The sequence below is a fragment of the Pseudophryne corroboree genome, chromosome 4 (assembly GCF_028390025.1).
Source record: "Pseudophryne corroboree isolate aPseCor3 chromosome 4, aPseCor3.hap2, whole genome shotgun sequence".
NCBI lineage: Eukaryota > Metazoa > Chordata > Amphibia > Anura > Myobatrachidae > Pseudophryne > Pseudophryne corroboree.
In genome coordinates this window covers 653,303,884-653,327,373 of record NC_086447.1, presented here as the reverse complement: position 1 = coordinate 653,327,373, position 23,490 = coordinate 653,303,884, and the positions used below count along the sequence as shown (strand labels likewise).

At 46.1% G+C, this 23,490-nt stretch overlaps 1 protein-coding gene across 1 annotated transcript in view; it reads right to left on the bottom strand.

The window, feature by feature from the left end:
• Positions 1 to 11,993: 11,993 nt before the first annotated feature.
• Positions 11,994 to 23,490, bottom strand: part of SPRTN (SprT-like N-terminal domain) — a 125,766-nt gene continuing 114,269 nt past the window's right edge. The window contains exon 5 of the mRNA XM_063917775.1: positions 11,994 to 13,210. Within this exon, the coding sequence (XP_063773845.1) occupies positions 12,573 to 13,210 (638 nt within the window). The 3' untranslated portion in view covers positions 11,994 to 12,572. The remainder of the gene's footprint in view (positions 13,211 to 23,490) is intronic.

Below are 23,490 nucleotides of genomic sequence, written 5' to 3'. Positions count from 1 at the left end.
TGAGCTCTGTGAACTTCACAATGCAATAAATCTACCAAAGAGACTTCATTGTTCTTCAATTATTTTACATGACCATATCAAGTCGTTCAATATGTAAGTCATGAGTGCCACATCATCCTGCTACTGTACATTATTATTATTACCAGTTATTGATATAGCGCACACATATTCCGCAGCGCTTTACAGAGAATACTTGGCCATTCACATCAGTCCCTGCACCAGTGGAGCTTACAATCTATGGGGCAGATGTATTAACCTGGAGAAGGCATAAGGAAGTGATAAACCAGTGATATGTGCAAGGTGATAAACACACCAGCCAATCAGCTCTAATATGTAAATTAGCATTTTATTATTAACATACCAGAGCACATACGGACATACAGGAGCACATACAGACATAGAGGAACACATTCGTGACACATCAGCAATGATCAGCAACACGGCAACCAGTAGGAGAGGGTGCGGGAAGGCAGAGGGACCTTCCGGTCCTTCTAAGAGCAGCAGCAGAGGGAAGTTTCTCTTCCCTGAAGCTGCAAACACTGTGTATCTGACTGATGTGACCATGCCAGGCAAGTAGTTAAGAACAAAAAAACTTAGGAGAAAATAGTTACAGCACTTAGTGCCACATTACATAGAGTACATACAGTAGTGAAAACGATGTAGTGAGGCAGCCACCTTAATGATATTCTTGTTCACATGTATAGGGTCTGTTTCAGTGCCACACGTAATGCCAATGTTCACAGTTGTGAGCAATTCATCCCTAAAACCTACTACGGCGCATGTGTTACACTATGTGTATATTCAAAGCTTCTTTTGAGATTGAGATGCCCAGTATCAGAAATGTCTTGGAAAAACTTCTAGGCAGTGAGGCGAATGTAGGTGGTCCATCTTATGGACATATTCGTGTACACAGACGTTCCGTTGTTCACGTTGGATGCCATACTCAGATGGACAATCTGCACCTGTCACAAGGCTGGTGCAAGTTTTCCTGGTGCAGTATTACAGTGTTTACAGATGCACATAATTGGCAACTCAGTCCGTAACCAGGATTACAAGGGCCTGCGTCAACTCTCTCCCTCCTCCCCCTTCAGACATCACAGCTGTCGCCAAAAGTAACCCCCCCCCACATGGACATCACAGCCGCAGCAAATAGGACCCCCACCCCAGACATGAGAGCCACCATCAATAGATAAAGGGCCCCTCACCCCAGACATCGGAGCGTTAATAAGTTTTGAGCATAACATCTCCTTCTGGGAATCTTTAGTGATCTAAATCTGATGGTGGGGCAGATATGAGTCGATATGGATTTGTGAACTGTTTTTGGTGTCATTTTTTCTGTAACATGAACAGGAACCCCAATTAGTGCACCGCGTCCCCTTGCATGGTTCACTTCGCTCGCCATGCTGCGGGCAAGGTGCCTCGCTGCGCTTGGCACAGGTTACTATTCCCAATCGTAGTCCACGTGGATCGTAAAGTATGAAAAAGTTAAAAATCTATTTTTTTTTAAAAAAAGCCATGGCGACCTTTTCATGTGTTGACCATTTGTCCATGTTGACTATGTTACTGTCAACCATTAGTGGTGGACCATCTGAACGGATACCCCTGGATACTACATGGACTATAGACGACTCTTCCCAAAGGAATGAACGGATAAATAGGGGTCTTGGGATGTGTTTATTATGATAGGATTTTCAAATTCAGTAGCTTTTAAAATTGGTCATGACAGGCCTAGCTGGGACCTGTAGTATCAGTATGGAAGAATATTATATTTTTCTTCTTCGGGATTCGCACCACAGGGAGAACATCAGGGTTGTAGGTGGTGGATAAGAGTCCGGCACCAAACAGTAAAGTTTCCAGCTTCCCAGAATACTCAGCTCCTCTCCCCTATAACCCTGCCTCCATGCTCAGGAAGGTCAGTTTTTTATTGGTGCCAGCCGGAAGCTGGCTTGCACCTTTACAGGGGGTTGCTATAGCATCCCTATGCTTTTAATTTTAAAAGGTTTTTTTTCTCTGAGCTTGTCAGCACTGTAAGTCTGCAGACTCCAGCGCTACAGCTCCACAACCCCCGCTGGTGCCGAAACTCCCGCACAACCAATGCCAAGAGGGGTACTTGCGGCAGGGGCTACACACCGCGTCTAGCACCGCTCACTGTGGGGACCCCAGGACTGCGTGGCTGGCATATGGGGGCATTTAAATTGTGATCTGCCACGTGTCCCATAAGACAGACCACGGTGCTAGCGTGGACACTGGCTCCGGTCAGGGATTCTACTTGACCACCAGGGCATATAAGGCACAGGTTTTAGTGTATACACTAAATTTATAAAGACCTTTAGTACCTTGGGGGGAAGACCAGCAAGGAGAGGCGGTGCTTAACCTGCATCTCCTCCCCCAGCTTTGGGTGTCAGTTTACTGCAGATTTCCCTCCGTTGAGCTTTTAACAACACTACTTCTTTCCCTCAGAAACCAGGGTAGCCATCTTCAGCATGCAGCAAGCCAGGTCTCCGGGAATGCTGGGCTCAGTCTCCCTATAAAAATATCTTTTTACAAACACTTATATTCTACTTGCTTTCATAAACAGGTTGAGTAGTTGGTTCAAATGCTCATTACAGTTTTATTATTGTGTATTTATCTGCATTGTATGTGACTTCTGCTAGTTCTGCTGTCTGATTTATCTTTTTTTCTGATATATATATATATATGTATGTATATATATATATATATATATATATATATAGATATAGATATATGTATGTATGTGTGTATATATATATATATATATATATATATACAGGTTGAGTATCCATATCCAAATATTCCGAAATACGGAATATTCCGAAATACGGACTTTTTTGAGTGAGAGTGAGATAGTGAAACCTTTGTTTTTTGATGGCTCAATGTACACAAACTTTGTTTAATACACAAAGTTATTAAAAATATTTTATTAAATGACCTTCAGGCTGTGTGTATGAGGTGTATATGAAACATAAATGAATTGTGTGAATGTAGACACACTTTGTTTAATGCACAAAGTTATAAAAAATATTGGCTAAAATGACCTTCAGGCTGTGTGTATAAGGTGTATATGTAACATAAATGCCTTCTGTGCTTAGATTTAGGTCCCATCACCATGATATCTCATTATAGTATGCAATTATTCCAAAATACGGAAAAATCCCATATCCAAAATACCTCTGGTCCCAAGCATTTTGGATAAGGGATACTCAACCTGTATATATATATATATATATATATATATATATATATATACATACCTCCCAAATGTCCCATTTTTGGGGGACTGTCCCGCTGTCCCACTCGCGGGCCACAGTGTCCCGCGGTGGGGGGGCAGTTGGGAGGCTCTGTCTCTCGCTGCCCTGCTTAGCAGAGCAGCGGTGAATAGACGCTGGGCGCATGCGCACAGCGTCTATTCACTTGAGTCAGAGGGAGAGAGGGCATGCCAGCGGCTCATAGGGCACTGGGCATGCCCCCTCACTGACTAAAACGGGGCGTGGCTCGCGATCGCGGGGCACCCCGTGAAGCCACGCCCCTTTTATTGGTCCACGCCCCTTTTTCGGGAGTGTGTCCCTCTTTATAGAATAGAAAAGTTCGGAGGTATGTATATGTAACCCTTCTTTCAGACTGATGGTTGGATTTGATCACTTAAATTGTCAAAGGGTGGAGGCACAACTGTGCCTCCACTCAAGCTTCTTGTCATTAGTTAGTGTGTGTGTGTTTGGTAAGGCTCGCTTGAGTAAGCCTAACCTAGTACATAGTTAGAGTTGTTATTTTTAATATATTATAAAATGTACAAACATATTCAATTAATTACCTGTCTCTTCTCTTTTCCAGGGTTTCCGGACTGTTATACTGTTATCTTTATTAGGATTCAAGAGACGGTAAGTATAACACAAAGAATATTTTAATGTATTGTTAACATAACAGTTGCATCAATTAATATCAATTAATTTACTACATTTAACTCTACTTTAACAATATCGTGCATGCAATATACAAAAAATAATCTTCCTAAAAGGGGCACTCAAAGTGCCAGAGTGACCCGGGTACTCCTATTATACTATACCACATACATTAGTGCACTTCCTATTCATGTATATGCAATACAATTTTAGTTCAATAGGAATAATAATACTCCCACTTGGATGGTGTAGTGTTGGTGTAGTGAGAGTGACACAAAGTTCACAAAGTTCCAGTTGTCACTGTACGGTAGTTACACTATCACTATTTCTGGAGCCTTCCGGGCAATTTAGGGTAACTTGTCGCTTTCCTCTACTCCTCTATTTTAGCATCTGGGTATCTGTGTATTAATAGTAGTAAAGTATACTAAAGATTTCCTTTGAGTCAAACTGGTCTTTATTTTCCATTTCCAGAGATGGATATTTTTATCTTCCTCTTGTTCATGTAGAACTTAATTGGACTGAAGATAATGTAAATTTATCCACGGTCTATTTTATGTGTATAATGGTTCTTCCTTATGCTAATGTGACTGAAGTAACTTGTGACTGAGTCCTTGAATAATATAATGTTCTCTCGTAGTAATGGTAACCTAAATAAATTCTTGTAATTTCTCCTCTCCCGATAACACTTCCTCAATTCTCTTCTTTTCTCTTTAATTTTGGAGCAAACCTTATATAATTATGTATAAGTCAAGGGATCTTTTAAAGGTTGCCGATAAATCCTTAATCTCCATCGTTATTGTAGTATTTAGATACTCTCAAAAGTATGCATAGAGTGTGCATTATGGTATTTTCGCTTTTTGACTCTAGCTGAATAATATAATGCTATACTCTCTCTATACTCCCCCGACCCTGCAGCAACAGTTTATGGGACACTCCTCCTTGTCAATTATCAACTCTTGCTTTCAATGTGAGAGGAGGGGAATATTATGATGCGTCACTCTGTCTCTCTGATGTGAGGGGATATTATGGTGCGTCACTCTATCTTTCTGATGTCTAACAGGTATTTAAGTAGATTTAATAGGCTAGTTTCTCCTTTGATAATATGTTAGGCACCTACTTGTCCCTCTGGAGCAGTATAGCAGCTCTCCTCTCTCCTTTAAAAGTATTTGTCCCCAGCCGGTTTCTCTTTGGTGTGTGGACGCCTCTTTATAGTGGGAGTTACTGGGCCCTTTTCTATATAGCGGTAAATATTTATTTCGCTTACCGCACCGTCACGTCACTAGCACTGCAGCTCTTCCTCTCTCTCCGGCAGTGTTAATGTAGCCGCACTGGGATCAGCTCCGTCGTCTGTATAGGCACGGTGATCAGCAGCTCCGTCGTCTGTCTCTGCTCTCTCCAGCGGCTCTGGCGTGGCTGCTTAGAGGAGAGATGATCGATCCCCGTCAGGATGACGCCCGCCGAGCGGTGACAGACCTCGGCTGAGCGGTGACGGACTTCAGCGATGACGCCCACCGAGCGGTGACAGACCTCGGCTGAGCGGTGAGTTACTTCAGCTCAGCGGTGACGGACCTCGGCTCCTCCCGGCGAGCGGTGACAGACCTCGGCTGAGCGGTGAGTTACTTCAGCTCAGCGGTGACGGACCTCGGCTCCTCCCGGCTCTCACGATCCTGCCATGCACTCGCGTCCAACGGCTCTCCTCTTTCAACCGCCGCCTGTGGGTGCCTCTTATAGCTTCTCCCCCTGCAGCTCGTGAAACCTTTTTTTTTTCTTTTGTCCTCGCTCCCCATCTCTCCTTGCCCGGCTCGTGGCTCCCTTCTCTTCCGCGTGACTCCAGATCCAGAAGTTTCTCTTAGCCATCCATCGTGGTGGTTGATTAATTTATCTATACTCTCTCTTCTTCTAATTTATAACAGTGACAATAAAGCTACTAAATACAATTATATTATTTATACATTGTTTAAAGCCACTATATTCATTATATTAATAATAGCAATAAATACTTAATAAATACTTAACTAGGTTACATATATATACACACACAAATATATATACATAGCAATATATATATATATATATCACTTTTCTTTATACCCTGTGAGACAGGTGCTTACAGGGTTATTCTGAGCAGCAGTTAAATTGCTAAATTATATCACATACTACACTTGGTTATATACAGTAGTTACTGTTGCCACAAAAGTGTGTGAGTGCAACGCAGTTATGTCTAACAAGGCAAAAGGTCGCTAACAGTCAGAAACCCCTTTATTGCTTTCATGTAAAATGGGCTCTGTGGGGTTATCTGCACAGGATGTTGTACAAGATGGACTCTGTGTTAAATGTTATACACCTTCTGGACAGTTACCTACACCTGTACCTATACAGGAATCTCCTTGGGCTTCCTTTACACAGTTATTGGGTACTCTGGTGGACAGACTTACACCAGCCATGGGTCCCCCTATGCCAGTACCAGATACAAATCCACCCTGGGTGGAAACTCTGGCAAGTTTAGTTCAAAGTCTGGCACAGACACCTACAGCTTTTCAAAAGATGTTGCCAAGAAACAAACAGCATTCTTGGTTAACTAGAAATACTACATCTTCCTTTCAGTCCACTATCATATCAGACTCAAACGAGTTCATCTGAGGAGTAAGGTGAAGAGAATACTCTCTCTGTCACAAATTCATGTGTAGCAAAGGAGGAAGCTTCTATTACTGTAGATCAGGGGTGGGGAACCTCCGGCCCGCGAAGCCATTTGCTCCGGACCACCCGCTTCTCCCAGTGAGACACGTCGCCGCTCAGTCCGGCGGCAGCGTGTCTCAGCTGTCAGTGTCAGGACAGGGAGGAGAGCGCGGCGGCGTGTAGAACTGAAACCAGCCGCCGGTTCGTGAGCCAATCAGAGCTCGCGGACCGGCAGCCAATCAGAAGCCGCGGCTGCTGGTCCGCGAGCTCTGATTGGCTCTCGAACCGGCGGCTGGTTTCAAGTCCTACACGCCGCCGCCCAACATAGCCGCGCTCTCCTCCGTGTCCCGCCCGAAAGGAGCGGTAAGTAGCACGGAAGGGGGGGGGGGCACTGTGGGGGCATCTGTATACCTGGCACTGTGGGGGCATTTGTATACCTGGCACTGTGGGGGCATTTGTATACCTGGCACTGTGGGGGGGCATTTGTATACCTGGCACTGTGGGGGGGCATTTGTATACCTGGCACTGTGGGGGGCATCTATATACCTGGCACTGTGGGGGGGGCATCTGTATACCTGGCACTGTGGGGACATCTGTATACCTGGCACTGTGAGGGGCATTTGTACACCTGGCACTGTGGGGGCATTTATATACCTGGCACTGTGAGGGGCATCTGTATACCTGGCACTGTGGGGGCATCTGTATACCTGGCACTGTGAGGGGCATTTGTACACCTGGCACTGTGAGGGGCATTTGTATATCTGGCACTGCACTATTGGGGGCATGTGTATCACGTCTCATTTTAATTGGCCACACCCATTTTTTGGGCGCGCGCGCCTCCGGCGCACACACACAGTACCTCTATGGGGCAGACCTGCTGGGCGGCAGGGTAATTTTTTAAGTTGAGAATTTTTGTATGGCCCCCGAAGGATTTTATAAATATCCAAATGGCCCTCGGTAGAAAAAAGGTTCCCCACCCCTGCTGTAGATGTACTGGCATCAATAGATGCAATTAAACAGATCCTTCAGTTATCTGAAGATGAACCTGTGTCTGTTGCTAGGAAAACTGATGTATTTAGACAAAAAATGATCAGATCAGAATTTCCACATTCTGACCATGTGATGGAAATTAGACAGGAACCTTGGAATACCCCTGGTAAAAAGATTCCTCTGTCTATACAACTCTCATCTCTCTATCCTATTCCTTTGGATGAAAGGGCAAGGTGGGAGACTCCTCCTCCAGTGGAGATTCTCATTTCACACATTTGGTAAAAACATCTACTTTACCTATCACAGCCATTTCATCATTAAAGAAACCCAGAGATGGAAGCATTGAAAATTGCCTCAAGTCTATCTTTTTACTGATGGGTGCTGTAAATAGTCCTACAATAGCAGGCTCGTGGGCAGCAAAAGCTATTGAATCTTGCTTGCTGGCAATAGAGGAGTAATTGCCTCTAGTTATATCAAAAGAGTGCAGAATATATTTGGATTGTATCAAGAAAGTGACTTCTTACATTAGATAAGCACTATTTGATGCTGGGGTTGGCAACATCAGTGCTTGCAAGACGCATTATTTGGTTACGCTCTTGTAAAAGCAGATTTAAACTCCAAGGAAACTCTGGAATACTACCCTTTACGGGAGATATTCTGTTTGGAGAAGAACTAAACAAAATAGAGGCATTCTTAGTGGCTGCCAAAACAGCTTTTCTCCCATCAGCTTCTACACCACGGCCTAAGAGCTCCAATTTTCTTACCTTTCGTCCACAAGGAAAGCGAAAGGACAAGCGTTTCCTAGGCAATCATATGCCTCAAAGTCTACTAAGCCCAAGACTAAGCAGCCATGTGCAACCCCCAGCAAAACCTGATAAACCCACAGCCCGTGGGACCTCAGGGTGGGTTGCCGACTTCTTCACTTCGCACAAGTCTGGATCAAGACCACTTCATATGCTTGGGTGCTAGAGGTAGTCACTCAAGGGTACGCCATTTCTTTCAAAGGACGTCCCCCTCAGCAGTATTTTAGCATGAGCCTTCCATCAGACACAGAAAAGTCACGGATACTGCAAAATGTGGTTTAATCACTCCTCCAGTCAGGAGTAATAGTGGCAGTTCTTCAGGCTCAAAGGGGAAGGGACTATTATTCGTCCCTGCTCTGACATGTACCATAGACAAATGGGACATACAGACCAGGGACGTGCAGTCAGGGGAGGAAGAGCCTCTTTCTTGTACATTTAGACAAAAGTCGCTGAAAGAAACTTTTTGAGTAGGAATTTGGAGCATATATATTGCAAAAAACAAACATCTTAGCGAGCACAGATATCTCAGAGATCACAACACGCCCAACCGCATCAGAATATATACGTTATGATAAGAACTTACCGTTGGGGACCTTATCCGGAAATACGTCTGGTAAAATACATTTACAACCTAATGAACTTGTGGGCAAGTGTGGATTCATGTCCTAGCCAGGGATTGTGGACATTGTGTCTGGAAGGGTACTTGTGGCATTTTTAATTTTCATTGTGCTATAGCAATTGTTTTTATTCTTGAGGAGTAAGACAATCTCCTTTATGAAAGTTTATTAAAAGCAATATTTAAATTTTATATTTTATGTATTGATTCAGTTGTCTGATGTATATTTGAATCTCAGCCGGCGCCAGTACTCATTTCTTTTCCAGGATCAGCTCTGCTTACTATAATGGCGCCCAAATGCTGACAGGGAGTGAGGGAGAGATATGCAGCTCCAGGGTGGGAACATTTACTCTAAATGGCGCCCTGGGGCTGGGGGAGGGGCTACATGTTAAAGCCTTATCCCCCTGCTGGACTTCACCACGAGTACTGTGGGTTTAATAAAACGGTTTTATGAGAGAAAACTGACCTGTGCCCATGCCCTGGTGGTCTAGTTGGGTCCCTGTACTACCATAGTGTCCATGCAAGCGCGCGCGGGATCTCGATTAACAGCGGGTCCCGGCGAGGGGACCCCTTACCTCCTCCCTGAGTGCGGCCACGTGATCCGGGAGAGCAGCGGTCGTGTGTGTGTGACTAACTTGGAAGAAAACCGAAGCCTCCGCTGTAGGTACCCGGCAACCAGGGCGCGGGAGAGTACAGCGCCGCTGGGGGAGGTGAAGGAGATGCAGCAGGAGATGTCTGACTGACATCTAACACAGTCAGTATCTCTGCTGCAGCCCTTTAAAAGTCTTCAATATTCTTTAAAAGCTTCTCTCAGGGTTGCTGGAGCAGCCCCCGTTATGTGCCTGCTTACTGCATGGCACCAACCACAAAACTGAGTTCTTGTGCACGGAGGCGGGGTTATAGAGGAGGCGGCGCTAGGCATTCTGGGAACAGTCAAAGCTTTGAGCCTGTTGGTGCCTCGGATCAAGATCCTACTCTACACCCCAATATCATTCCCTGTGGAGCCCAGTGTACCCAGCAGCAGAAATTTAATTTGGATTTTTGAATTTCACAATTAGAAACTTTTGGCCTAGATGTGCTGTGAAAGAAATTCTGATACTCTAGGGCGCTGCGAGTCAAAACAGTTTGTCAGCCACTGCCCCAGATAGTTAAATGTACCCAATGACATGGCTCAACTTACCCCAACTCTGAGGCAAATTGAGCCACAAGACCATTTTTCTTTTGAAAAGTCATATTTTCATAGCCCTTTGACATAGATGCATTCTTCTCATTTCGATTGTCAGGAGACATCCTGACATAACAGCAGAACTTTTCTTTCTCCTTTTTTCTTGCCTATGAAACGTCATAAATTAATTGGCCCATCTTACCCCACTCTCCTCTATAGTAATGTAGAGTAAAGGTGTGAAGAGAGCATACAGGAAATAAAGAGTAAGCCCTTCTGACCTCCTTCTCTCACCCTGTAATGTATACTTTGTGTGGTGCAAGAAAATCTATCCGTCTATTCGGAAAGAACTGACAGAATCGGGCGCACCTTTAACAGATGTCAAAACATATCCACTAATAATTAAAATATAGTAGCTGCTCCTATTCGACTATCTGGATGTCAATTTAGAAACTTTATTAAAAAGTAACAAGTGTTTCTGTTATATGTAACAGCAAAGGAGCGCTAACAATTTTCAGGATGCTTAAAATGACATTTGATTATATATAAAGATTATAAGACAATACATTTATTAAAAAAGCATATATGAACAACCGGTCATATGGGCAGTAGCAGTATTTGAACACATGCTCCTGTAAAAACTGATCTTGTTCTCACCCACATGGTATAATGCAAACGTGGTCAATCAGTCCTGTGGGCGACAATAGGGCTACAGGAAGCGCTACAGGAGTCTGAGCCCCATTTTTCGCCGACAGGACTGATTGACCACGTTTGCATTATACCGTGTGGGTGAGAACAATATCAGTTTTTACAGGGGTAGTAGCATAGCGTACCTGGCCAGACAACAAACAATAGTCTGGGACTCCAATACAGCTGCGGACACTGTCTGAGACAGTGTTTAAGATTTATTGGATATATTGTTACAAACTGAATCATTCTAATCAAACAGACACAAAACCAGTTATATACTGACTGGTGATTTATATCTACAAACGACAACTGCTTGTGTTCAAATACTGCTACTGCATATAGTAAAGGTTGTTTATATATGTTTTTTTAATGAATGTATTGTTAACTTATAATCTTTATAATCTTCATTTTAAGCATCCTGAAAATTATTAGCGTTCCTTTGCTGTTACTTTATAACAAAGTAAGAAGTATTTCTGTTTTATAATTTATAACAAAGTAAGAAGTATTTCTGTTTTATAATTTGTGGTGTTTAGCATGTTATTAAAAGTCACTAGGAATAAACAAAGGTTGCTAGGAGAGTATTCTATATAATAATGTGACTAAGTCTGTCTACAGCCCCACCCCCTCCCAGCAGCACAGCCAATGTGTGAGGGAAGGAAGGTGTCATTCTTAGGAATACTGCCCTCTGACTGGGCAACACCATGACAAAAACAGTCCCCTCCCTTCCTTCACAGCTCTCACCAGCTGCTTCTGTAAATCTGTCCAGCCAGGCCTCCATCCCTCCTGAACGCCTGTTCTCCCATTACGCCATCAGCTTCACCAGCTCCCCCTCTCCTCACTTGCAGCTGCTCCTGACAATTTGTACAGCGCAAGCATAGTGGCCTGCCTCACGTCCCTCCCTCCTGTAAGTATAGGAATCCGCACCAGTTCCACCTCCAGCTGCCCCTGTAAATCTGTTCTGAATACCACAAAATGCAGAGAGTAGTACCCTCTCATTATGTGCCTTGGTGTCACATCATCACGATAGCATCAGATTGGGTCAAGATCAAACCACAGTATGTCTTGAATACTTTCCTATACTAGACAAGTAAGCAGGAAACATTTCTGAGGTCAGAGTGCATGATGACCAGCAAAACGTGTATTTTTCCATATTTTATTACATAAAAACACACATTTAAAAAGAACAAACGTTGCTATTAAATATTTACATACAATCGGTTTTAGATAAAATTTATAAAATAAAAATTAATGCTGTTGAATACAGATGCAAACTTATTGTCCTGAGGGGTGTACTACGTCATGACGGCAGTCGGGATCCCAGCGCCCAGCATACCGGAGTCCGTATCCCGACCGCCAGCATGCCAGCTGTGGGGTGAGCGCAAAAGAGCCCCTTGCGGGATCGATGTGCTTGCCATGCTGCAGGCACGGTGGCGCACTACGCTATTTATTCTCCCCACAGGGGTGTCGTGGACCCCCCAAGAGGGAGAATAGTTGTTGGTATGCCGGCTGTCGGGATCCCGACGCCGGTATGCTGAGTGCTGGGATCCCGACAGCCGGCATATCAAATGTCTCCCGTCCTGAGAAACACAGACATCCTGAAAATTGTTAGCGATATTTTCAGGAATTTTTCACCATTGATTTGTGTTGTGCTGCCAGCTTCTAAACCAAGGTGGCACATAAAGTAAAACACTATATTATATATTTTTAATAAAACTTTATTATGCCAAACAGTTGTCTAGATGGTCATTTATTTTATGTTCAGATACCTCCACTTGACATATAGGACAGTTGACTTTCCGATGGTCGTCATTTACAATTATGACTGGTTCATCACCTGTGGTGTTGCTTTTGGGGTTTGAAAAAAAGTCCTTAATACTTCTGCCATCCAATCGAGGCCTTTTGGAAGGTTGGCCATAATGTTTTTCAATGTTTGATCCTTGCGGTGCAGGCAATGCACTCTGTGATGAGCTGGGCATTTCAAATGAATTCACGCTTTGTATACTGTTACTATAGTTACCATGTTGCCACACTGGCGGTATTGGTCTTGAAATCGGTTTATTAAGTGGAAGTTTTACTGGGGATCCACTGACATTTATGAATGCCTTTGTATTTGCAACAGACACTTTAGGCATGTTGGGCTTTAAGACCTTGTTTGTGTCAGTTTTATTTGATGAAAAGGTTCTATAGTTCAGAATTGTGTTAATGGGAGTAACTGGCAAAGACTTGACTGCCGTACTAGGAGAATCAAAGGCATTGTGGACTTTGCCAGCCGTTGCGGTTTGGCTAGATTTACCAAGTTTAAACCCTGTTCCACTAAATGGCATAAATGTACGGATATCCACTCCCTCGCTTTTTCCTGTAGATAAAAAAAACAAAACAAAAAAACATTAACAATGTAGGAAGCATAATGGGCTGCTGATCCTTTCACAAATCTTCTTTATTATTTCTATAGCAAACAAGTTAGTAATAGCAATTAGCTGGATCTGGCATGCGATTTTCTGCACATCTACGATCAGGTCTCAATTACCCCCATAGATTCAGACTCAGTCACGCACAGATGTAATCAAGTTAATCAGTGTAGTGTCATGAAACAGTTTAGCCACATTGCTCACGTGTACTGCATTGTCCTAGGTGGCTGCATCCTTTAACATCTAATTTCCTTTTGTTACTTGTCTTCCAAACCCAAACGAATCTTTCCGCTGAAACCAGCCATCTTCCTTAAAACTATATTACAGACAAAACATCCATACAACCAGTCGGTCTAATACCTAATGGGAAAAAAAATAGGATTTTAATGCCTACCGGTAAATCCTTTTCTCCTACTCCATAGAGGATGCTGGGGACTCCAAAAGGACCATGGGTTATAGGCGGGATCCGCAGGAGCTTGGGCACACTATAAAGACAAACTGGGTGTGAACTGGCTGCTCCCTCTATGCCCCTCCTCCAGACCTCAGTTATAGGAACTGTGCCCAGGAGAGACGGACATTTCGAGAAAAGGATTTTTGATCAAACAAAGGGCGAGAAACATACCAGCCCACACCACAACATACCGTACAACTGGAATAGTATAAAACCAGATAACCGTATGAATCAACAGCAACAAGCTGAATAAACTAATACACATTCCATGTGTAAACAAATACAACCAGTAAAACTACAACTGCAAGTAACAGTCCACACAGGTAAGGGTGCTCAGCATCCTCTACGGACTAGGAGAAAAGGATTTACCAGTAGGTATTAAAATCCTATTTTCTCTTACGTCCTAAAGGATGCTGGGGACTCCAAAAGGACCATGGGGTCTATACCAAAGCTCCAAACCGGGCGGGAGAGTGCGGACGACTCTGCAGCACCATTGAGCAAACACGAGGTCCTCATCAGCCAGGGCATTAAACTTGTAAAACTTAGCAAATGTGTTTGAACCCGACCACGTAGCTGCACAGCAAAGCTGAAGTGCCGAAACCCCTCGGGCAGCCGCCCAAGAAGAGCCCACCTTCCTAGTAGAATGGGCCTTTACCGACTTCGGCAACGGTAGCCCAGCCAAACAATGAGCCTGCTGAATCGTATTACAAATCCAGCGAGCAATAGTTTGTTTAGAAGCAGGATTTTCAATCTTGTTGGAAGCATACAGGACAAACAAAGCTTCTGTCTTCCTGGTACGAGCCGTTCCGGCGACATAAATTTTCAAAGCCCTGACAACATCGAGAGGCTTTGGAACCGCCACAGCATCCGTAGTCACAGGCACCACAATAGGCTGGTTAATGTGGAACGAAGAAACCACCTTCGGCAGAAATTGTTGACGAGTCCTCAATTCCGCTCTATCCGAATGGAAAATCAAATACGGGCTCTTGTGAGACAAGGCCGCCAACTCTGACACTCGCCTGGCCGATGCCAGAGCCAAAAGCATGACCACCTTCCAAGTGAGAAACTTTAACTCTACCTTACGCAAAGGTTCAAACCAGTGAGACATAAGGAACTGCAAGACCACTTCAAGATCCCACGGCGCCACTGGCGGCACACATGGAAGCTGGTTATGCAACACTCCCTTCACAAAAGTCTGAACCTCGGGAAGGACCGCCAATTCTTTCTGAAAGAAAATAGATAAAGCCGAAATCTGCACTTTTATGGAACCCAATTTCAGGCCTGCATCTACGCCAGCCTGCAAAAAATAAGATTTTAAACCTACCGGTAAATCTTTTTCTCCTAGTCCGTAGAGGATGCTGGGGACTCCGTAAGGACCATGGGGTATAGACGGGCTCCGCAGGAGACAAGGGCACTATAAAGAACTTTTAGTATGGGTGTGCACTGGCTCCTCCCTCTATGCCCCTCCTCCAGACCTCAGTTAGAGAAACTGTGCCCAGAGGAGATGGACAACATGAGGAAAGGATTTTGTTAATCTAAGGGCAAGATTCATACCAGCCCACACCAATCATACCATATAACCTGGAAAATACTCAACCAGTTAACAGTATGAACAAAAAACAGTATCAGTCAAAGACCGATTCCAACTGTAACATAACCCGTATGGAAGCAACAACTATATACAAGTCTTGCAGATTTAGTCCGCACCGGGACGGGCGCCCAGCATCCTCTACGGACTAGGAGGAAAAAAAATTACCGGTAGGTTTAAAATCTTATTTTCTCTTATGTCCTAGAGGATGCTGGGGACTCCGTAAGGACCATGGAGTTTATACCAAAGCTCCAAACCGGGCGGGAGAGTGCGGACGACTCTGCAGCACCAACTGAGCAAACGCAAGGTCCTCATCAGCCAGGGTATCAAACTTGTAGAATTTTGCAAAAGTGTTTGAACACGACCAAGTAGCTGCTCGGCAAAGCTGTAATGCCGAGACGCCTCGGGCAGCCGACCAAGAAGAGCCCACCTTCCTAGTGGAATGGGCCTTTACCGAATTTGGTAACAGCAATCCAGCCGTAGAATGAGCCTGCTGAATCGTGTTACAGATCCAGCGAGCAATAGTCTGCTTAGAAGCAGGAGCGCCAACTTTGTTGGCTGCATACAGGACAAACAGAGCCTCTGTTTTCCTAACCCTAGCCGTCCTGGCTACATAAATTTTTAAGGCCCTGACTACATCGAGGGACTTGGAGTCCTCTAAGTTCCCCGTAGCCACAGGCACCACAGTAGGTTGGTTCATATGAAATGAAGAAACCACCTTAGGCAAAAACTGAGGACGAGTCCTCAACTCAGCTCTATCCACATGGAAAATCAAATAGGGGCTCTTGTGGGACAAGGCCGCCAATTCGGACACCCGCCTTGCAGATGCCAAGGCCAGTAACATGACCACCTTCCACGTGAGAAATTTTAATTCAACCGTTTGAAGAGGCTCAAACCAGTGAGATTTTAGGAAGCTTAACACCACGTTAAGGTCCCACGGTGCCACTGGGGGCACAAAGGGGGGCTGAATGTGCAGCACTCCCTTCACAAACGTCTGGACTTCTGGGAGAGAAGCCAATTCCTTCTGGAAGAATATAGATAGGGCCAAAATCTGTACCTTAATGGAGCCCAACTTCAGGCCCATATCCACTCCTGTCTGTAGAAATTGGAGAAAACGTCCCAGATGGAAATCTTCCGTAGGAGCATTCTTGGCTTCACACCAAGATATATACTTCCTCCAGATACGGTGATAATGTTTTGCCGTCACCTCCTTCCTAGCCTTTATCAGAGTAGGGATGATTTCCTCTGGAATACCTTTCCCAGCTAGGATTCGTTATTCAACCGCCATGCCGTCAAACGTAACCGCGGTAAGTCTTGGAACATGCAGGGCCCCTGCTGTAACAGGTCCTCCCTGAGAGTTAGAGGCCACGTATCTTCTGTGAGCATTTCCTGAAGATCTGAGTACCAGGCCCTTCGAGGCCAATCTGGAACAATGAGTATTGTCTGCACTAATTTTTGTCTTATGATTCTCAATATTTTTGAAATGAGAGGAAGAGGAGGGAACACATAGACCGACTGAAACACCCATGGTGTCACCAGGGCGTCCACTGCTACTGCCTGAGGGTCCCGTAACCTGGCACAATACCTCCGAAGCTTCTTGTTGAGGCGTGACGACATCATGTCTATTTGAGGAATTCCCCAAAGACTTGTTATCTCTGCAAAAACTTCTTGATGAAGTCCCCACTCTCCTGGATGGAGATCGTGTCTGCTGAGGAAGTCTGCTTTCCAGTTGTCCACTCCCGGAATGAAGGCAGCTGACAGAGCACTTACGTGATTACCCGCCCAGCGAAGAATACTGGTGGCTTCCGCCATCGCCACGCTGCTCCTTGTCCTGCCTTGGCGGTTTACATGAGCCACGGCTGTGATGTTGTCTGATTGAATCAAAACCGGTAGGTCGCGAAGAAGATTCTCCGCTTGTCGTAGGCCGTTGTATATGGCGATCAATTCGGTATGTTGATGTGTAGACAAGCCTCCTGGCTTGACCATAGCCCCTGAAAATGTCTTCCTTGTGTGACTGCTCCCCATCCTCGGAGGTTCGTGTCCGTGGTCACCAGAACCTAGTCTTGAATGCCGAACCTGCGACCCTCTAGAAGGTGAGCACTCTGCAGCCACCACTGGAGAGACACCCTGGCCCTGGGGGACAGGGTTATTTTCTGATGTATTTGTAGATGGGACCACTTGTCCAGAAGGTCCCACTGAAATGTCCTCGCATGGAACCTGCCGAAGGGGATGGCCTCGTAGGCTGCCACCATTTTTCCCAGAACTCGAGTGCATTGATGAACAGACACTCTTTTTGGTTTTAGCAGGTCTCTGACCATGTTCTGGAGGTCCTGGGCCTTTTCCAATGGGAGAAAAAATAAGATTTTACTTACCGATAAATCTATTTCTCGTAGTCCGTAGTGGATGCTGGGACTCAGTCAGGACCATGGGGAATAGCGGCTCCGCAGGAGACAGGGCACAAAATTTAAAAGTTTGACCACTAGGTGGTGTGTACTGGCTCCTCCCCCTATGACCCTCCTCCAAGCCTCAGTTAGGATACTGTGCCCGGACGAGCGTACACAATAAGGAAGGATTTTGAATCCCGGGTAAGACTCATACCAGCCACACCAATCACACCGTACAACTTGTGATCTGAACCCAGTTAACAGTATGACAAACGTAGGAGCCTCTGAACAGACGGCTCACAACAATAACAACCCGATTTTTTTGTAACAATAACTATGTACAAGTATTGCAGACAATCCGCACTTGGGATGGGCGCCTAGCATCCACTACGGACTACGAGAAATAGATTTATCGGTAAGTAAAATCTTATTTTCTCTGACGTCCTAGTGGATGCTGGGACTCCGTCAGGACCATGGGGATTATACCAAAGCTCCCAAACGGGCGGGAGAGTGCGGATGACTCTGCAGCACCGAATGAGAGAACTCCAGGTCCTCCTTAGCCAGGGTATCAAATTTGTAGAATTTTACAAACGTGTTCTCCCCTGACCACGTAGCTGCTCGGCAGAGTTGTAATGCCGAGACCCCTCGGGCAGCCGCCCAAGATGAGCCCACCTTCCTTGTGGAATGGGCCTTGACAGATTTAGGCTGTGGCAGGCCTGCCACAGAATGTGCAAGTTGAATTGTGCTACAAATCCAACGAGCAATCGTCTGCTTAGAAGCAGGAGCACCCAGCTTGTTGGGTGCATACAGTATAAACAGCGAGTCAGATTTTCTGACTCCAGCCGTCCTTGAAATATATATTTTCAATGCTCTGACAACGTCCAGCAACTTGGAATCCTCCAAATCGCTAGTAGCCGCAGGCACCACAATAGGCTGGTTCAGGTGAAACGCTGAAACCACCTTAGGCAGAAAGTGAGGACGCGTCCGCAGTTCTGCCCTGTCCGAATGGAAAATCAGATATGGGCTTTTATACGATAAAGCCGCCAATTCTGACACTCTCCTGGCTGAAGCCAGGGCCAGTAGCATGGTTACTTTCCATGTAAGATATTTCAAATCCACCGATTTGAGTGGCTCAAACCAATGGGATTTGAGAAAATCCAAAACTACATTAAGATCCCACGGTGCCACTGGGGGCACAACCGGGGGCTGTATATGTAGTACTCCTTTTACAAAAGTCTGGACTTCAGGAACTGAAGCCAATTCTTTTTGGAAGAAAATCGACAGGGCCGAAATTTGAACCTTAATGGACCCTAATTTGAGGCCCATAGACAATCCTGTTTGCAGGAAATGTAGGAATCGACCCAGTTGAAATTCCTCCGTCGGGGCCTTCCTGGCCTCACACCACGCAACATATTTTCTCCAAATGCGGTGATAATGTTGTGCAGTCACCTCCTTCCTGGCTTTTACCAGGGTAGGGATGACCTCTTCCGGAATGCCTTTTTCCCTTAGGATTCGGCGTTCAACCGCCATGCCGTCAAGCGCAGCCGCGGTAAGTCTTGGAATAGACACGGTCCCTGCTGAAGCAGGTCCCGTCTTAGAGGTAGAGGCCACGGATCTTCCGTGAGCATCTCCTGAAGTTCCAGGTACCAAGTTCTTCTTGGCCAATCCGGAGCCACGAGTATCGTTCTTACTCCCCTTTGCCGTATAATTCTCAGTACTTTTGGTATGAGAGGCAGAGGAGGAAACACATACACTGACTGGTACACCCATGGTGTTACCAGAGCGTCTACAGCTATTGCCTGAGGGTCTCTTGACCTGGCGCAATACCTGTCCAGTTTTTTGTTGAGGCGGGACGCCATCATGTCCACCATTGGTCTTTCCCAATGGACCACAATCATGTGGAAGACTTCTGGATGAAGTCCCCACTCTCCCGGGTGCAGATCGTGTCTGCTGAGGAAGTCTGCTTCCCAGTTGTCCACTCCCGGGATGAACACAGCTGACAGTGCTAACACATGATTTTCTGCCCAGCGGAGAATCCTTGCAGCTTCTGCCATTGCCCTCCTGCTTCTTGTGCCGCCCTGTCTGTTTACGTGGGCGACTGCCGTGATGTTGTCCGACTGAATCAACACCGGCTGACCCTGAAGCAGAGGTTTTGCCAGGCTTAGAGCATTGTAGATTGCTCTTAGCTCCAGTATATTTATGTGAAGAGACGTCTCCAGGCTTGACCACACGCCCTGGAAGTTTCTTCCCTGTGTGACCGCTCCCCAGCCTCTCAGGCTGGCATCCGTGGTCACTAGGACCCAGTTCTGTATGCCGAATCTGCGGCCCTCTAACAGATGAGCACTCTGCAACCACCATAGCAGAGACACTCTTGTCCTTGTGGACAATTTTATCCGCTGATGCATCTGAAGATGCGATCCGGACCATTCGTCCAGCAGATCCCACTGAAAAGTTCGTGCATGGAATCTGCCGAATGGAATCGCTTCGTAAGAAGCTACCATTTTTCCCAGGACTCTTGTGCATTGATGCACAGATACTTTTCCTGGTTTTAGGAGGTTCCTGACTAGATCGGATAACTCCCTGGCTTTCTCCTCCGGAAGAAATACCTTTTTCTGAACAGTGTCCAGAATCATCCCTAGGAACAGACGTGTCGTCGGGATCAGTTGGGATTTTGGAAAATTCAGAATCCACCCGTGTTGTTGGAGCACTACTTGGGTTAGTGCTACTCCGACCTCCAGCTGTTCTCTGGATCTTGCCCTTATCAGGAGATCGTCCAAGTAAGGGATAATTAAGACGCCTTCTCTTCGAAGAAGGATCATCATTTCGGCCATTACCTTGGTAAAGACCCGGGGTGCCGTGGACAATCCAAACGGCAGCGTCTGAAACTGATAATGACAGTTTTGTACCACGAACCTGAGGTACCCTTGGTGTGAAGGGCAAATTGGGACATGGAGGTAAGCATCCTTGATGTCCAAGGACACCATAAAATCCCCTTCTTCCAGATTCGCTATCACTGCTCTGAGTGACTCCATCTTGAACTTGAATTTTTGTATGTACAGGTTCAGAGATTTTAGATTTAGAATCGGTCTTACCGAGCCGTCCGGCTTCGGTACCACAAATAGCGTGGAGTAATACCCCTGTCCCTGTTGTAGGAGGGGTACCTTGACTATCACCTGCTGAGAATACAGCTTGTGAATGGCCTCCAATACCGTCGCCCTGTCGGAGGGAGACGTTGGCAAAGCAGACTTTAGGAAACGGCGAGGAGGGGACTTCTCGAATTCCAACCTGTAACCCTGAGATACTACCTGCAGGATCCAGGGGTCCACCTGCGAGTGAGCCCACTGTGCGCTGAAATGTTTGAGGCGACCCCCCACCGCCCCTGAGTCTGCTTGTAAGGTCCCAGCGTCATGCTGACGCCTTTGTAGAAGCCGGGGAGGGCTTCTGCTCCTGGGAAGGAGCTGCTTGTTGCAGTCTCTTACCCTTTCCTTTGCCTCGGGGCAAATAGGAATGTCCTTTTGCTTGTTTGTTCTTATAGGAACGAAAGGACTGCGGCTGAAAAGCCTGCTGCTTTTTCTGCTGGGAGGTGACCTGGGGTAAAAAGGTGGATTTTCCGGCCGTTGCCGTGGCCACCAGATCCGATAGACCGACCCCAAATAATTCCTCCCCCTTATACGGCAATACTTCCATATGTCGTTTGGAATCCGCATCACCTGACCACTGGCGCGTCCATAAACTTCTTCTGGCAGATATGGACATCGCACTTACTCTTGATGCCAGAGTGCAAATATCTCTCTGTGCATCTCGCATATAAAGAAATGCATCCTTTAACTGCTCTATAGTCAGTAAAATACTGTCCCTATCCAGGGTATCAATATTTTCAGACAGTGACTCCGACCAATCCACGCCAGCACTGCACATCCAGGCTGAGGCGATTGCTGGTCTCAGTATAACACCCGTATGTGTGTATATACTTTTTAATGTATTCTCCAGCCTCCTATCAGCTGAATCCTTGAGGGCGGCCGTATCAGGAGACGGTAACGCCACTTGCTTTGATAAGCGTGTGAGCGCCTTATCCACCCTAGGAGGTGTTTCCCAGCGCGCCCTAACCTCTGGCGGGAAAGGGTATAATGCCAATAACTTCTTTGAAATTAGCAGTTTTCTATCTGGGGTAACCCACGCTTCATCACACACTTCATTCAGTTCCTCTGATTCAGGAAAAACTATCGGTAGTTTTTTCACACCCCACATAATACCCCTTTTTGTGGTACTTGCAGTATCAGAGATATGCAAAGCCTCCTTCATTGCCGTGATCATATAACGTGTGGCCCTACTGGAAAATACGTTTGTTTCTTCACCGTCGACACTGGATTCAGTGTCAGTGTCTGGGTCTGTGTCGACCGACTGAGGTAAAGGGCGTTTTACAGCCCCTGACGGTGTCTGAGACGCCTGGACAGGTACTAACTGGTTTGCCGGCTGTCTCATGTCGTCAACCGACTTTTGTAGCGTGCTGACACTATCCCGTAATTCCATAAACAAAGCCATCCATTCTGGTGTCGACTCCCTAGGGGGTGACATCACCATTACAGGCAATTGCTCCGCCTCCACGCCAACATCGTCCTCATACATGTCGACACACACGTACCGACACACAGCAGACACACAGGGAATGCTCTGATAGAAGACAGGACCCCACTAGCCCTTTGGGGAGACAGAGGGAGAGTTTGCCAGCACACACCCAAGCGCTATAAATATATATAGGGACAACCTTAATAAGTGTGTTCCCTTTATAGCAGCTCAAATATTATAAATATCGCCAATAAGTGCCCCCCCTCTCTGTTTTTACCCTGTTTCTGTAGTGCAGTGCAGGGGAGAGTCCTGGGAGCCTTAGTCGCAGCGGAGCTGGGCAGGAAAATGGCGTTGTGTGCTGAGTAGAATAGGCCCCGCCCCCTTTTTGGCGGGCTTCTTCTCCCGGTTTTTTTGGAACCTGGCAGGGGTTAAATACATCCATATAGCCCCAGGGGCTATATGTGATATATTTTAGCCAGAATAGGTATATTACATTGCTGCCCAGGGCGCCCCCCCCAGCGCCCTGCACCCTCAGTGACCGCTGGTGTGAAGTGTGCGGAGAGCAATGGTGCACAGCTGCAGTGCTGTGCGCTACCTCATGAAGACTGAGACGTCTTCTGCCGCCGGTTTCTGGACCTCTTCTCTATTCGGCATCTGCAAGGGGGTCGGCGGCGCGGCTCCGGTGACCCATCCAGGCTGTACCTGTGATCGTCCCTCTGGAGCTAGTGTCCAGTAGCCTAAGAAGCAAATCCATCCTGCACGCAGGTGAGTTCACTTCTTCTCTCGGACGGGCACAAAAACCTAACTGAGGCTTGGAGGAGGGTCATAGGGGGAGGAGCCAGTACACACCACCTAGTGGTCAAACTTTTAAATTTTGTGCCCTGTCTCCTGCGGAGCCGCTATTCCCCATGGTCCTGACGGAGTCCCAGCATCCGCTAGGACGTCAGAGAAACACTCTTTTTTTTTCTTTGTCCAGAATCATGCCTAGGAATGATAGCAGAGTCGTTGGAACCAATTGTGACTTTGGCAGATTGAGAATCCAACCGTGCTGTTGCAGCACTCTCAGGGAGAGCGATACGCTCTTCAGCAATTGATCTCTCGATCTCGCCTTTATCAGGAGATCGTCCAAGTATGGGATAATTGTGACTCCCTGCCTTCGCAGGAGCACCATCATCTCCGCCATCACCTTGGTGAAAATCCTCGGGGCCGTGGAAAGTCCAAGCAACAACGTCTGAAACT